This window comes from Brachyhypopomus gauderio, chromosome 15 (genome assembly GCF_052324685.1).
Source record: "Brachyhypopomus gauderio isolate BG-103 chromosome 15, BGAUD_0.2, whole genome shotgun sequence".
NCBI classification, from domain to species: Eukaryota; Metazoa; Chordata; class Actinopteri; order Gymnotiformes; family Hypopomidae; genus Brachyhypopomus; species Brachyhypopomus gauderio.
The window spans coordinates 18,983,661-18,999,459 of NC_135225.1; the positions used below are offsets into that span (position 1 = coordinate 18,983,661).

General features: G+C 42.7%; 1 protein-coding gene across 2 annotated transcripts; it reads left to right on the forward strand.

Moving 5' to 3' along the window:
• Positions 1 to 579: 579 nt before the first annotated feature.
• On the forward strand, positions 580 to 15,467 carry LOC143477132 (uncharacterized). 2 transcript variants are annotated; one of them, XM_076975665.1, is made up of 24 exons: positions 580 to 1,041; positions 1,543 to 1,677; positions 1,976 to 2,068; positions 3,549 to 3,686; positions 3,886 to 4,062; positions 4,816 to 4,980; positions 5,255 to 5,320; positions 5,486 to 5,603; positions 5,801 to 5,906; positions 8,449 to 8,684; positions 9,172 to 9,297; positions 9,566 to 9,692; positions 10,071 to 10,239; positions 10,325 to 10,537; positions 10,752 to 10,869; positions 11,067 to 11,172; positions 11,478 to 11,713; positions 12,200 to 12,358; positions 12,627 to 12,753; positions 12,958 to 13,126; positions 13,212 to 13,475; positions 13,985 to 14,143; positions 14,543 to 14,704; positions 14,962 to 15,467. In XM_076975665.1, the coding sequence occupies exons 1-20, from the start codon at positions 954 to 956 to the stop codon at positions 12,991 to 12,993; spliced, it is 2,739 nt and encodes a 912-aa protein (XP_076831780.1). In that variant the 5' UTR covers positions 580 to 953; the 3' UTR covers positions 12,994 to 13,126; positions 13,212 to 13,475; positions 13,985 to 14,143; positions 14,543 to 14,704; positions 14,962 to 15,467. The 2 variants fall into 2 exon arrangements, with proteins under 2 accessions (XP_076831780.1, XP_076831781.1); XM_076975666.1 differs by having other exon boundaries at positions 13,240 to 13,475.
• Positions 15,468 to 15,799: the final 332 nt, after the last annotated feature.

The window sequence follows — 15,799 nt, forward strand, 5'->3', positions numbered from 1 at the left end:
GAACAGAACTCGTGTCATTTTAACCAGTCCTACTCTCAGCTGGTGTGGCGTATCTGTTTTCTTCATAGATCTGTAGCAGTGAGCCCTCACTGTTATCTCGTTAGCCTTACTTTTGCCTGATACTTCCATCAGAAATACAAACATGTTTTAAAAGGCATTTCTAGTACTAGGACAGGTTGGTTCGTTACTAAAAACAACATCACTTCATTAGACTGCCACCTCAGGCTAGCTAGCTAACTAGCGTCAGCCACTTACCTTCAAAATTGCAGAGGTAGGATGAAACGTAGAACTTGAAACCCTTTTCAAGTTTACTCTGTGTCGTTGTACTTGATGCTCTGACAATACGACGCACATCGTTGACGGTAAACTTCGGGAACTCCTTGTGAATTTAGACTCGGCCATTACATCGGCACTTCCGTATACCAACCGGAACTATGGTACCATCCTGACACCAAACGAGGAAGTGATGCGTGCACCTAGGCCAATCAGCGCAATACCAGTTTCAAATGACAGCAAAATTGACCAATCATATCTTCCCTCTTAGTGGGCGGGCTTAATTGTATGATAATTTCCGCCCGCTGTGGCGACGCTAGCTGTCGTTAGCACCACTGCTAGCTAGCTTCTATTCATTTCTTTGATGTATATATATAATATAAACGGTCTCTGGTATGAACCCTTTGGGTACAAGCCAGGCTGCATCAGGTTATTGTAGCAGCCTGGCTGATTTGGTGTTTTGGTTAGAAAAATAGGAAACTGTGATATCACGTGATACTCAACTTTGGAATGTTTGGTTGGGAAGGTGGAATGTTTGGATTCAGTTTTGATGCTGAAAAGCTCAGAACAAGTCGCAAGACATTTTGCTCTGTGAATTACGATACATACAAAACTAACAAATCTCTCTATTTTTTCTAGATCTTTCTCTCTTTCTATTCTTTCTATTTTTCAGGTGGAGAATGAGTTTTTACCAAAGGAGAACTGACCAGCCAAGGCCTGGACAGGAACAGAACCACTTCATAGACACACCAGGTTTTACCACTCGTGGTGAGAAAAATAAATTTTCATATACTATACATAATTTTATACTTCTATGTAAGACAGTATATTAATTCTTATGAGTATGGATTCTATAGGCTTATTCATAATAATTAAAAGTTAAATATACACATTTATATAGTGGGTTTTTAAGGTTCAGAAAAATAACATGTATATTTATTCTACTGATGACTGTCAAGCTCTGTATTTCATGTGTACAGGATAATATAATTAATGGAGCATGGGTTATTTCTTTGACTCAGCACAATTTTCATAAATCTTAACATTGTTCATGTGGCCATGGAAAAAGCAAATAAAAATAAACATTTTTAAAAAGAAACAGATTTCTAACATGACATCACAAATTCTTAAGGATTCTCCCCACATTCTAATGACATCACATGGCACCATAGCCCTTGTTATAATCACTTGTTCATTGGGAAACACAAGGCATTTGAGCCTCACTGGGAGGCATGCTGGGTTTCACTTTACCTGCTGTGGGATTTTCAGGTGTGCCCTACAACCCCCAAGCGACAGTGATCCACACGGATCCCTGTGGACCAGCACCCTTCCCTCACAGAAGGACGGCGGGACCCTCAGATGTCGGCCATGTCTACATGCCTGTAGAAGGACCACTCCACACTGGTACTGTGTAACACTGAAGATTACATGCGTATTCAACAAACCAAATAACCATGCATGATGAAGTAGAAAAAAACATTTATTACATTTGTTTGTAAGGTCTGGCAGAGGTGTAGAACCATCAGCTTTCTGCACATGACCTGACCAGTAAAACATCAGTTTTATCAGAAAATATGACATCACATATTCTTCAACATTGTAATGAATTCACATGGCACTGTAGCCCTTCTTATAGACCTGATGATCTTAACAGTACACGCTCATGCTTCTTCTGTGCCCTGGGTTGGTGTTTTGCATTTAGGCCCTGACATGGAGAGGCGGAGACACCTTGCTCAGCCCCATGTTCAAGGCGAGGTTCTGAGGCAGATGGATCCAGTCTACCTCCAGCCTGCTGGTGGGTTCTTCATCGATAACTGTCTTCTTTCATATAGACATTGATAAGATATTTTTACTAGGCACGCGGACTGTTTTTACAAACATTTGTGAATGGGTCACTCTCAGGAGCTCAGTGAATTCCAGCGTGGAACTGTGACAATATGCCACCTGTGCAATAAATCCAGTCGTGAAATTTCCTCGCTCCTAAAATTCGACAGTCAGCTGTATTATAAGGAAATGGAAGAGTTTGCGATTAACAGCAACTCAGCCACGAAGTGGTAGGCCACGTAAACTGATGTAGCAGGGTCAGCTGATGCTGAAGTGCATAGTACGAAGAGGTCGTCAACTTTCTGCAGCACCGCAATCGAAATTTGTCCTCCGCTCTTACCCATCTGTGCAATTAGAACACACACACACACACTAGTGATTACTAGGGGGCTGTGGTGCACAGACCACATGCCCGGGGAGCAGTTGTGGTTAGGTGCCTTGCTCAAAGGCACCTCACTCATGGCCTTAGGCCTGAGAATCGAACCCACGACCCTCACAAGACCCGGACCATGACTGCCAAGTGACCATGACTGCATATTTGTATTATGAAACATGGGGACAGTATTTATTAGAAACAGGGGAAGACAAACGAATGAACCAGATGGACCAGAGGAAGACATATGAATTTAATGTATTTCATGTTCCATTCATTACTTTAGCTGTGATATGTTTGGTGTAGAGTAGAGCACATTAGAGTGGGCACCTTGACGACCCACATACAGTGTGGGTGTACTGTGACACTCGTTATCTGCTAGGCGGTTGTGTTTAGTCTAAGGTGATAATGCTTCGAATCATTATTATACCAGCATAGTATAATACTGATAATACATGTATATGGATTACAGATGTCATTTATCACTATTTTAGTACACCCCCAAACAGTCTAAACAAAACATTGTCATGTTGCTTTGCTGGCTTCTGATACCTCATCTGGACTGCTGCCAAAGCATATATCTATTAATCTTTGTAATCTATATAACATGGCTTCTTTGAGTATTGGGTATCACCTGGCCAGCGTTAAGCAGTGGTACGCACTTCTTTGTACCCACTTCTGTTGGCAAGGACAATGTGAGCTTACAAGCAAGACTAGACTTGAATGTTTTATTGCAGTCAGTTGATTGTGCCAGCACCCCACTCCCCAGGCCTGCGCTGTTCCGATCCACAGCTCTCCACAACTCTCCCATAGCCACTTTTGCTCCTCACTGCCATCTGCAGATTTGATTATGAATTTAAGTTTTCTTAAATGTTATTCAAATTGCTCCTATTCATTAGCACATTTCGTTTATCCACTTAATGCTACTCTTGATATACATTTGAGCCATGCCAAAATATCGATTATCATAATCTATTATTGTTATTTAAAATGCAGTATGATCTGCAGGTCTTAATTTCATATGCTGGTCTGAAGATTGAACGTGTCCTCTACAGTTCTGTCTGTGTTTCATGTCCAGGTTCAGTGGAGCCTCCCCAGCTCCACTCTCCAGGGTGGAAGAGAGAGAGAGTGGGGAGATTTCACCGGAGCGGCAGACATCTTCAACCCTTGCTCCCAGACATCTTCGAAGCAGCTAACCCCAGGGATGCTGGTAGAGGTGACTTATTGATGTTGGCTTTACTTTATATGTCATTGAAATACCTGTACAAAATGTAGAATTTATAATGTTGCGTAATTTGTTTTGGTATTGGTAAAAACGATATTTGGGAACAAGGAGATCAGTTAGTCAGAAACTTCACTCAGGTGTCAAATGAGCGGAGCTAAACTCATGATCATGGATGCCCTTTCCCATGCAGGTTTGCCCAAATCCAGCCGCTTGCTGCCTGGGAACCCCCCCGGGTCGTTCCTACTGCCCTCCTACCCTCTGGTCACTCTTCCGGGAGTGCAGCTCACTCCCACTCTGCATCGTAGACTACACAAGCGAGACACGAGCCCTCGGTGCAGAGACCCGGACCCGTGGAGGGACAGTACTGGTGAGCGCATGGCTACGTTGCTAAGAACATACTAGGCACACACAGTGAGGCATGGCCGGTTATTTGGGTGCCCGGTTAAGTTAATTTCGTCTTGCACTAAGCTTGTCTTGCACTTGTTCCCACGTCAGTGGTAAAGTGATGAGCAGACCTAATTTTGTGGTGTCATACATACTACATGAATTTAATTTTAACCAAAAAAATTGCATATACTTAGATCATTTATAGTCACCACTTGTTAAATGTACAAAATACTCAAATTTGATGATCTTCATCTGACATGGTTTCACTCAGTAATGGAACAGTGTCTAGCAGAGGCGAGATGTGTTGGCCATTAGCAGAGCTAGGCGGTACTGTAGTTTGGCACTTCAGTATCAGAATTAAAATAATTCTGAATTGTGCCGAAATAATTAAATTGAATCAAATTGTATTGAAATGTAAGATTTCATGAACTAAAAGAATCACAACTAAGCTAAACTAAAACTGGGTCACACATTTACTGAAGCTCTGATAAATGTCTTCCTGCTTCTGGGCTCACGGATGCCCTGCTATCAGTTATTCAGTACTACTTCATTGTGCTGCCATTACATGAATTGTAGCAAGATGCATATGAGAAGTTGCCGTTCTCCGTCCATCTTGCTTGAATCATATTTCAGTGGCACTTTCAGATAAAGAAACATATGCAACGTAGTACTAAGGCCCTGAGAAATGTTATGGTGAGTTAATTTCTGCTAATGTCCTTATTCACCCATGCAGGTGAAGTTGACTCCAGCAGGTGTTTCCCACTGCCTGTGCTCACTTCACGCACGACAGTCACCTCGTCAGGACTGATGAGGCCTTCTCCGCCCACCTTCACAAAGTTGCCTCCACTCCCCAAACCTTCTGGCCGAGAGCCTCTCCGTGCATTCAGGCCTGCCAAAGGTGAGCTCACTCTTTTGATCTCCTGGAAATTGCATCCAAATCATTTGCTGCACCACCAACAACAAAAAAAGTAAAAAAAAAAAGTATTAAAAAAGTAAAAACTGCTTTGAAAGCCCTATACTACAAACAAAAAGGCCCTGCTGATCCTCTTGTACATTGCTATGCCTGCACCCATGGACATGTTTTTCTGCACCATGAAGAAACCACTATGAAACCAGAAGTTATATTTGGGATTTTTGATGGAGTACGTGTTAATATGTATTGTGCTTTTCAGGATCTCAAGTGCAACGCACCAGGGCGTCCCCTGCTGAGGACATGTGTGAAGGAGTAGTTGGCAGAGGTTGGAATTGATTTGCTGTTAACACTGCATTACACAACAATGTTTTAAATCTAGTTCTCCATGTTGAATAATGTTTTGCAGTCTTCAAGCTGATTTGAACCAAAGTTGAGCTGGTAGCCCTAAAAGTCCTAGTCAGTTTGTTTGGGTTCTTTTATTCCTCTCTAGATGAACTCAAACCAGGAACTCCCAGGAAGGATCCCCACGAGCAGCAGACTTTAGGGCCCTTCTCCAAACCAGACCTCGCTCTCGCTCAGAGCTTCAGACTGCTTAGCTCTGATGACTGGTAAGTCACACCTGCAAAATTCTGAAGCATTTGGCTAGGGCAGGTTAAACAGCAAGTCATTTATGGTGTTCTGCATATATGGTAAGTATGCATGTATTTAGAGAAGTTTTTTCCTCTTTGTCCCTTTTCTTGTAGCATTTTTTTCTTTCAGTAGCCGATGGTTACAGTGTGTGTCTATGTCCAATATCTTCATACAGGGAGAAGAAAATTGAAGGATTGATGTCCATCCGTAGATTGGCTCAATATCATGCTGATGTGCTTGGCAGCAGGCTTCATGATGTCTGCATTATTCTTATTCAAGAGGTAAGCCACTAGATTTGCTGACTGTGTATCTGTCTGAATTCTAAAATTGGCAGACACCATCAGCATGTACATATTACAGGTGATGTTGCTGACAAAGTCAGCCAATTTTAGTCAGAGTTAGCATGGTACTTTGAAATTCCTTTTTTATAAAAACATTTCTCATTTAATTGAAATTCAGATGGCATATCTAACTAATTAGTGATTAAGGTTGTAGCGGATACATATGTTAGTTTATGGATTATGAACGGGGCACCATCCTGATTGCTCAGGAACCAGTATTGTGATAACGGAGTGAGGTGGAATATGGTTTGATCAGTCTCATTACTAAAGGGTTAAGTTCTGGTTCCGCGCAGTGACCTAATACCATCGACCAAAATATGCATTTACCACCGTGACCAGATGAATAAATGTCCACATTTATTAAATGGTTAATGTTACAATTTATACAAAGCATATGAATGATTTGGCTCAAATGGAAATTAAACCTATATGTGAATTTCCTAATCTAAACCAAGGATATAATAGTGAACAACAAAGAATATAAAATTAAACAATAACAGCGAATGATAGTTATCGACGGTCATGAGGTTTAAATGGATTATATGACTATCCTTAAGCTTGCCTAACTAGCGTAGGACCCAGTGACGGACACAAGGTCTTTAGAGAGAGAATAGAAAAGAAGAAAGAGGAAGTTTGGGCAGGTTAATGGCAACAGTATTTACTATTTTGGACTCCGGGAGAGATAGAAGCTGGCAACCCCAAAACAGCACATGAACCGAGCGTCTTACTTCGAAGAAGAGGCGTGGTTATGCGGACCAACCGGTGCGCGTTCACGGTTCGTTCCTTCAGGCAGCTGAGGTCTGCGGAGCAGGTCACGTGAGACGGCTCGAGTCGCGGAAACTTAGCGGTGACGTCACAGTCGCAGCTGGAGGGCGCAGACAAACTTGTACAGATACTTGACTGAGAAAGAAGATGAGCTTGACTTGAACGACTAGACGAAATAAAAGTACTTTTGACGACGAAACGTAGAATAAAGAAAATAAAATAAAATAAAGAAGAATCTTCTGTGGGACTCGGTGAGAGCTTTAGTTGCGGTCTCTTGGCATCGCTCTACTGGACACTGCGGTGTTCGGCGTGAGTCCATCAAACAGTCGCGATGGTTTGGCGTGTTCAAGTCTTTGAGTCTCGGCGAGTCTGGCGAAGTTCTCCAAGTCTTCCCAAATTACCAGGCTGCCAAGCTCGTTGTTTCGCTTCGAGCTAGGGCTTTTAAAACAAGTTTTAGGGGCGTAATTGTAAGGCGCTTTTATGTTCATCAGGCCATTGACCATTGGCCTTTATTAATGAATATTCATGACCTTTGCCCAGACAGGGGAGAGAAATAGAGAGAGAAATAGAGAGAGAGAGAGAGAGAGAGAGAGAGAGAGAGAGAGAGAGAGAGAGAGTGAGAGAGAGAGGGGAAGCGAGGAGTGCCCGTCTTTCCAGGTCTAGTTAATGACTTAACCAAAGAAGACAGATTAACACAATTCTAAGACAAAGTAAACTATTCCTAAATAAATTGTCTTACATACTCTGCCTAAACAAGAATTAATTTGGTTCTATTAGTCTACACATTGAGCCATTCTCAATTTCCACTTTTGGACAACAAATGACACACAATGCACAGACAGGCATGAATGTGAGGTCACCTAAGCACACATGAGAATGATTACATTCGATGAGTAACATACAAACTAATACATAGATATGCATCAATGTGGTGTTTTTATACAGTAACACGTATTCCAATAAGATCACTTAATACTGAATACATGAAAGATCATAAGTTGTGTCTTTGTCAACCACATGGCACAGTGTTCACATTTAAATGGTCTTGTGGTCCTTTGTTCTTAAGGCTGGAAAGCTGAATACTGGTTTCAAGAATAATTAATTTTTCTTTGTATGGAAGGTAGTCAAGTTCGGTGTCTCTAGACTGCATTAGCCGAGCTGGTTCCTGTAGGCTGAATCCCAATTCTGTGTACAGTTCAGATTTGGAGTTACAGAGATCTCTGAAATATTTGTATCTTCAGCTCTGGATTATAACACAGGACGTAGAGTGGGTTTAAACTGTGGGCAATCAGATAAGGTTGGAATTTAGAGTTTTATGGTCCTTCCTGACTGTGGTCCCAGTGTCCTCCGACGAAGGTTGGTTTTGACCAGCCTCTCTTAGATGGCCTCTCTCCCAAGCTCAGGAGATCATAAGGTCAGCATTGTAGGCTTTTGGGAGGTAAACACCATTGTGGATGTGGGTCCTTTGGGGCCTGTTGCTGTTGTAAAGAATCAGTGTTTATCTTTACATACCATCAAAGAAATCTGGGTGAGTCAGTCGCTCAGTTCTAGGCAAAGGATTCCCTTTTGGGTGTCACAGTGAAATAGCATTTAGCTGTCTCCAATACAAGGTATTTAGGCCTACATAACACATTGCAGTGGTGGATTATACTTATTACGATGGCGGTGGCAGTGTTGGATGTGGCTGAAACAAGCTGGAACGTCGTCTTTCCTGCAGGTGCTGCACCTGCGCTCTGCCGTGTCCCGCATGGCTGTGGTGTCCTTGAGGGAGTTGTACTCCAGCCTGCAAAAAGGGATGGACCAGGAAGTGGAGGCTACAGCTAAGGTCCTCCTCCACAAAGCAGCGGAGTCCAATGGCTTCATCAGGCAGGACGTGGACACAGCTCTGGACAGCATGGTGCAGAACTGCACCCCCATTCGGAGCATGAACGCCCTTCTCGCTGGAGGACTCTGGTCAGTTAGCCTGCAGTGAGCTTTAAACTGTGGCTTTCAGATAGCAACAACAGGCACAAGAAGCTAACACAGCACTGATTTTGGCTTCTGTTTTTACTTCTCCATTGTTCTTTCAAAATATTGCCCTGGCCTATAATCAATATTTTTAGGTATTTATCCTCTTAAATATTATTTTTATTGCGTTCCATCTCCGCTCTGCTGATTCAAACTGCCCTTCACACCTCTTAAAGAATAGGCTAGTTAGCTAGCTTACAGAGGACATACAAACATTTTCTGTTTAAAAAACTACATATGTAAACTAACTGGTGCAAACTAAGCCATCGAATAGAATACGATCATTTGATTGTGCACGTAGATCACACATAAGTGTATTAAGTTTCTTTATAGAAGCTAAAAGTTGTACTGTATACATTGATTGGATGGATTAATAGTTATTACCTTCTTTTTTTGAATGCCCTAATTTTTTTCCTTCTGTTTTCCTCAAAAGTCATCTGAATGCTGCAGTAAGAAAGTGTACTGCTCGGCACTTGGCTACTTTGGTAGAGAAGATTGGTGCAGAGCGAATTATTCCTACAGTCTCCAAGTTGGCACAGGACTCTTCCCAAGAAACCAGGTTAGTACTGTGATCAGAACGAGAATTCTACAAAGCTTGTTCAGTTTCCCAGATAGTAATCTTTTGCTGATTCTTTTACTCTCCTAATCTGATACTCTGAAGTCAGCAAATGCTGGTAAATTGCAGAGTAATAGAAGGACTATCGTGTTTTCTAGACACAGACGTCCTTGTAAAATTGTGTGCTGTAAGATAAATGGTCGGTGTGCTGTGAGTATTGGATCCCTCACTCACGGTTCTCTCCTGTTTTGGGGTCTGTTCCTCGTCTCAGGCGCTTGGGCCGGCGTATGCTGCTGTTCCTGTCCTCCCACCATGACTTTGATAAGATGGTGGAAAAGTACATCCCTGCCAAAGACCTGGCAACCATCAGGGACACTGTCCTCACTCTGAAATCCAAGGTGGAGATTCATGTTTAGATACATGATGAGGAATTTTTTATCCCATTCAGCCACTATGCCCCATGTTTACTCACCAAACAAAGCATATTGACAAAACTTTTAGGTGAAACAGACTGCAATTAAAAAAACATCTAAACTGTGATGGTAGACATTTTATTGTAAACAAATACTAAAGTACTGGGCAGTGCGTGGCACCACACATTGTATTTACAGTAAGGCATGCACATTGTAGTCCCAGACCCAGTAGTTAAAGGACAGAGCATGGTTCAAAATGAACCGGCTTGAAACCTTTGGGATAGAATCAAAGTATGAAGCAACATGTGGACTTCAATATCATCACTCCATGTTTTGTGGTAATTCGTACGTGTGTATTCCCAGGAGAGGACAAAGGTGTCTAGGATTCCAAGATATAAGATGCGTCAGCCTCGTCTGGAGCAGCAAGAAGCTCCAGCCGCACAGGCGGAGCGGCAGAACACGCAGCGAATGAAGCGCAGCCTTAGGCACACGGTGAGGGACGTGAGCCCAGACGACGCGGCACCTCTGAAAGGTAACGGCTGACCTCGACAAACGCTCCCCTGCTGTTTCCTGAGAACCTTACCTTACCGCTTACCCGTGAATCTCCTTCCCATCAGACCTGCAGCTGAACAGTTGTCTTCCAGCCCAGACTAAGACTGGTGTCCTCCTGGATGATTTGCCTTCGATCCCAAGCAACGCACGCACCCCCAGAAGTCCCGTCAAAAGTTTGAGTCCTCCGCTTCATCCCAGCCCCCCCACGGCTGTCCCTACTACAAACATGCTGCCACGACGCAGACGAGCTATCAGACTGATCAGACCACGTGACTCTGGTGAGTGTTGCCTGCTCTTCAGCGCTTCATGTGTGATCACTGCACTTGCATGTAAATTGCTTTGCTGTTAACACTGCATTACACAACAATGTTTTAAATCTAGTTTACCACATTGAATAATGTTTTGCAGTCTTCAAGCTGATTTGAACCAAAGTTGAGCTGGTAGACCTAAAAGTCCTAGTCAGTTTGTTTGGGTTCTGGTATTCCTCTCTAGATGAACTCAAACCAGGAACTCCCACGAAGGATCCCCACAAGCAGCAGACTTTACGGCCCTTCTCCAATCCAGACCTCGCTCTCGCTCAGAGCTTCAGACTGCTTAGCTCTGATGACTGGTAAGTCACACCTGCAAAATTCTGAAGCATTTGGCTAGGGCAGGTTAAACAGCAAGTCATTTATGGTGTTCTGCATATATGGTAAGTATGCATGTATTTAGAGAAGTTTTTTCCTCTTTGTCCCTTTTCTTGTAGCATTTTTTTCTTTCAGTAGCCGATGGTTACAGTGTGTGTCTATGTCCAATATCTTCATACAGGGAGAAGAAAATTGAAGGATTGATGTCCATCCGTAGATTGGCTCAGAATCACTCTGATGTGCTTGGCAGCAGGCGTCATGATGTCTGTATTATTCTTATTCAAGAGGTAAGCCACTACATTTGCTGACTGTGTATCTGTCTGAATTCTAAAATTGGCAGACACCATTAGCATGTACACATTACAGGTGATGTTGCTGACAAAGTCAAGTCAGAGTTAGCGTAGTACTTTGAAATTCCTTTTTTATAAATACATTTCTCATCTAATTGAAATTCAGATGGCATATCTAACTGCTTAGTGATTAAGGTATTTCCGCCTACATAACACATTGCAGTGGTGGATTATACTTATTACGATGGTGGTGGCAGTGTTGGATGTGGCTGAAACAAGCTGGAACGTCATCTTTCCTGCAGGTGCGGAACCTGCGCTCTGCCGTGTCCCGCATGGCGGTGGTGTCCTTGAGGGAGTTGTACTCCAGCGTGCAGAAAGGGATGGACCAGGAAGTGGAGGCTACAGCTAAGGTCCTCCTCCACAAAGCAGCGGAGTCCAATGCCTTCATCAGGCAGGACGTGGACACAGCACTGGACAGCATGGTGCAGAACTGCACCCCCATTCGGAGCATGAACGCCCTTCTCGCTGGAGGACTCTGGTCAGTTAGCATGCATTGAGCTTTAAACTGTGGCTTTCAGATAGCAACAACAGTCACAAGAAGCTAACACAGCACTGATTTTGGCTGCTGTTTTTACTTCTCCATTGTTCTTTCAAAATATTGCCCTGGCCTATATCAATATTTTTAGTTATTTATCCTCTTAAAAATTCTTTTTATTGCGTTCCATCTCCGCTCTGCTGATCCAAACTGAAGGGTCACACCGCTTAAAGAATAGGCTAGTTAGCTAGCTCACAGAGGACATACAAACATTTTCTGTTTAAAAAATACAGATGGACACTAACTGGTGCAAATTAAGCCATCAAATAGAATATGATAATTTGATTGTGCACTTAGATCATACATAAGGGTATTAAGTTTCTTTATAGAAGCTAAAAGTTGTACTGTATACATTGATTGGCTGGATTAATAGTTATTACCTTCTTTTTTTGAATGCCCTAATTTTTTTCCTTCTGTTTTCCTCAAAAGTCATCTGAATGCTGCAGTAAGAAAGTGTACTGCTCGGCACTTGGCTACTTTGGTAGAGAAGATTGGTGCTGGCCGCTTATTGTCTGGGGCGAAAGACGTCACAGCGCGAATTATTCCTGCAGTCTCCAAGTTGGCACAGGACGCTTCCCAAGAAACCAGGTTAGTACTGGGATCAGAACGAGAATTCTACAAAGCTTATTCAGTTTCCCAGATAGTAATCTTTTGCTGATTCTTTTACTCTCCTAATCTGATACTCTGAAGTCAGCAAATGCTGGTAAATTGCAGAGTAATAGAAGGACTATCGTGTTTTCTAGACACAGACGTCCTTGTAAAATTGTGTGCTGTAAGATAAATGGTCGGTGTGCTGTGAGTATTGGATCCCTCACTCACGGTTCTCTCCTGTTTTGGGGTCTGTTCCTCGTCTCAGGCGCTTGGGCCGGCGTATGCTGCTGTTCCTGTCCTCCCACCATGACTTTGATAAGATGGTGGAAAAGTGCATCCCTGCCAAAGACCTGGCAACCATCAGGAACACTGTCCACACTCTGAAATCCAAGGTAGCAATTCATGTTTGGATACATGATGAGGGTTTTTTTTATCCCATTCAGCCACTATGCCCCATGTTTACTCACTAAACAAAGCTTATTCACAAAACTTTTAAAGCTTGAAACTTTTGGGATAGAATCAAAGTATGAAGCAACATGTGGACTTCAATATCATCACTCCATGTTTTGTGGTGATTTGTATGTGTGTATTCCCAGGAGAGGACAAAGGTGTCTAGGAATGCGAAGAGATAAGATGTGTCAGCCTCGTCTGGAGCAATAAGAAGCTCCAGCCGCACAGGCGGAGCGGCAGAACACACACAAATGAAGCGCAGCCTTAGGCACACGGTGAGGGACGTGAGCCCAGACGACGCGGCACCTCTGAAAGGTAACGGTTGACCTCGACAAACGCTCCCCTGCTGTTTCCTGAGAACCTTACCTTACCGCTTACCCGTGAACCTCCTTCCCATCAGACCTGCAGGAACGTCGTCTTTCCTGCAGGTGCGGAACCTGCGCTCTGCCGTGTCCCGCATGGCGGTGGTGTCCTTGAGGGAGTTGTACTCCAGCCTGCAGAAAGGGATGGACCAGGAAGTGGAGGCTACAGCTAAGGTCCTCCTCCACAAAGCAGCGGAGTCCAATGGCTTAATCAGGCAGGACGTGGACACAGCTCTGGACAGCATGGTGCAGAACTGCACCCCCATTCGGAGCATGAACACCCTTCTCGCTGGAGGACTCTGGTCAGTTAGCCTGCAGTGAGCTTTAAACTGTGGCTTTCAGATAGCAACAACAGTCACAAGAAGCTAACACAGCACTGATTTTGGCTGCTGTTTTTACTTCTCCATTGTTCTTTCAAAATATTGTCCTGGCCTATATCAATATTTTTAGTTATTTATCTTAAATATACTTAAATAAATACTTAAATTAAATTAAATATACTTTTTATTGCGTTCCATCTCCGCTCTGCTGATCCAAACTGCCCTTCACAGTTAAAGAATAGGCTAGTTAGCTAGCTTACAGAGGACATACAAACATTTTCTGTTTAAAAAATACAGATGTAAACTAACTGGTGCAAACTAAGCCATCGAATAGAATATGTTCATTTGATTGCACACTTAGATCATACATAAGGGTATTAAGTTTCTTATAGAAGCTAAAAGTTGTACTGTATACATTGACTGGATGGATTAATAGTTATTACTTTCTTTTTTGAATGCCCTAATTTTTTTCCTTCTGTTTTCCTCAAAAGTCATCTGAATGCTGCAGTAAGAAAGTGTACTGCTCGGCACTTGGCTACTTTGGTAGAGAAGATTGGTGCTGGCCGCTTATTGTCTGGGGCGAAAGTCGTCACAATGCTAATTATGCCTGCAGTCTCCAAGTTGGCACAGGACTCTTCCCAAGAAACCAGGTTAGTACTGGGATCAGAACGAGAATGATTCAAAATGAACCAGCTTGAAACCTTTGGGATAGAATCAAAGTATGAAACAACATGTGGACTTCAATATCATCACTCCATGATGTTGATGTGGCTTTAGGGTCTGGGTGAGATGCCTCAGGATACTCCTTCAGCTTGAGGCAGGCGCTCTATCCCAGCTGTGGAGTCATGTGTAACACCTCCTCAGTTTGCCAGAATATTTAAACAGTTAATCAAAACAACAACAAAAAAAAGTGCATCCTGATTGGAACTGCTTTGATGTTTGCCATTTTTGATGGTGTTGATGTTGGTTTAATTTGATTGCAGCCTTGTTCATTTTCTGTTTGGACACTATAACCCAATCCTTGTGTTTTCTCTCTTGTGTGTGTTCAGCAAAGACAGCAGCAGAGCACACATCCACAGCATTGCAGACAAGACGGAGTACATCAAGCAGCTCAAGGCCTGCTGGGTTCAAAAGACTTCAGGGAGCGCATTGATCAGCTGGTGGCCGACTGCAAGGACAACCCATATATGGTCATGGGCAAAATGTTCCCGGTAACTCATTTGAACTGAATTGATTTTTAATGTTTTCAGCAGCTTTCAGAAGTGATCTGTATGGGGGGGTCATACGTTGGAGAACATTAAATGCTGGCACATCTGAAGAAATATCAAAAGCTCAGATGCTCCAGAGTAGAGGGAGGGCAGTCATGTCCATTGTTAGTGTGAGCTTGTTTTACAATGTATGTGAAGATTTCACCCAAGTGTATCCTTGATTTATTTATCTTTGTTCCTTTTAAATGTTCTTTTTATAGAGCTGGTTAGGGAACTCTACCCCTGCAAGCCACAACTGGTTGAGCAGAAGGTGCTCCCTCTGCTCTGGTACCTCCTGGGGACCTCCAGCAACAGTGGTACGGTCCACGGCAGGGGTGGAAGCGTGAGGGGTCCACTGTCCACCTATGCCAAGCCCTTCATGCCCACATGGGTCTGGCACTGCTGGACTGCGCTGGTTACCAATCTTCCAATATCCGCAATAGCCTAAACGAGTTTGTGAAGAACCTCCCGATCACCTGAGAGCTGCCAGCCAGACCTCCAGACCAAAATAAAGCCCAACATGGATTCTACTTGAAGATGGAGATGTTTGTGCATTTCTTACTGTGCCTGCACTTTAAATGAAAGAGAGAGGAAGAAAGTCAAATGTTTTTAACATTTTGAATTAGCAGAAAGCTAAATCCTTAAACTCAGAAGTCCTTTTAAATAAGGAGCACAGATTTTAGCGAATCACATATCAGGTTTAACATGCACTTTGAAATACTAACACTTGTCATGGTGACTAGATATATATTGTTCTATGATTGTTATTTTCTGTTGACATATTCTGAGGTAACTGTGCAGAATGTAATTTGCAGTTACCTCAGAATATGTCAACAGAGAATAACAATCACAGAACAATATATATCTATAGTCACCATGACAAGTGTCATTCATATATATATATATATATATATATATATATATATATATATATATATATATATATATATATATATATATATATTAGTGGTGGGACTTTAACGTGTTAATTTCGATTAATTAATTACAGGGAAATTAACGAACTAAAAAGATTAACGCATGAGACACTTTTGCACCGTG

What these genes read in the sequence shown, in the direction of transcription:
- LOC143477132 (XM_076975665.1), top strand. Translation starts at nt 954, where the DNA reads ATGAGTTTTTACCAAAGGAGAACTGACCAGCCAAGGCCTGGACAGGAA. An exon ending in CCCGTGGAGGGACAGTACTG is followed by an intron (nt 4,063 to 4,815) that starts GTGAGCGCATGG and finishes TCACCCATGCAG; the next exon opens with GTGAAGTTGACTCCAGCAGG. An exon ending in GACGCTTCCCAAGAAACCAG is followed by an intron (nt 12,359 to 12,626) that starts GTTAGTACTGGG and finishes TCCTCGTCTCAG; the next exon opens with GCGCTTGGGCCGGCGTATGC.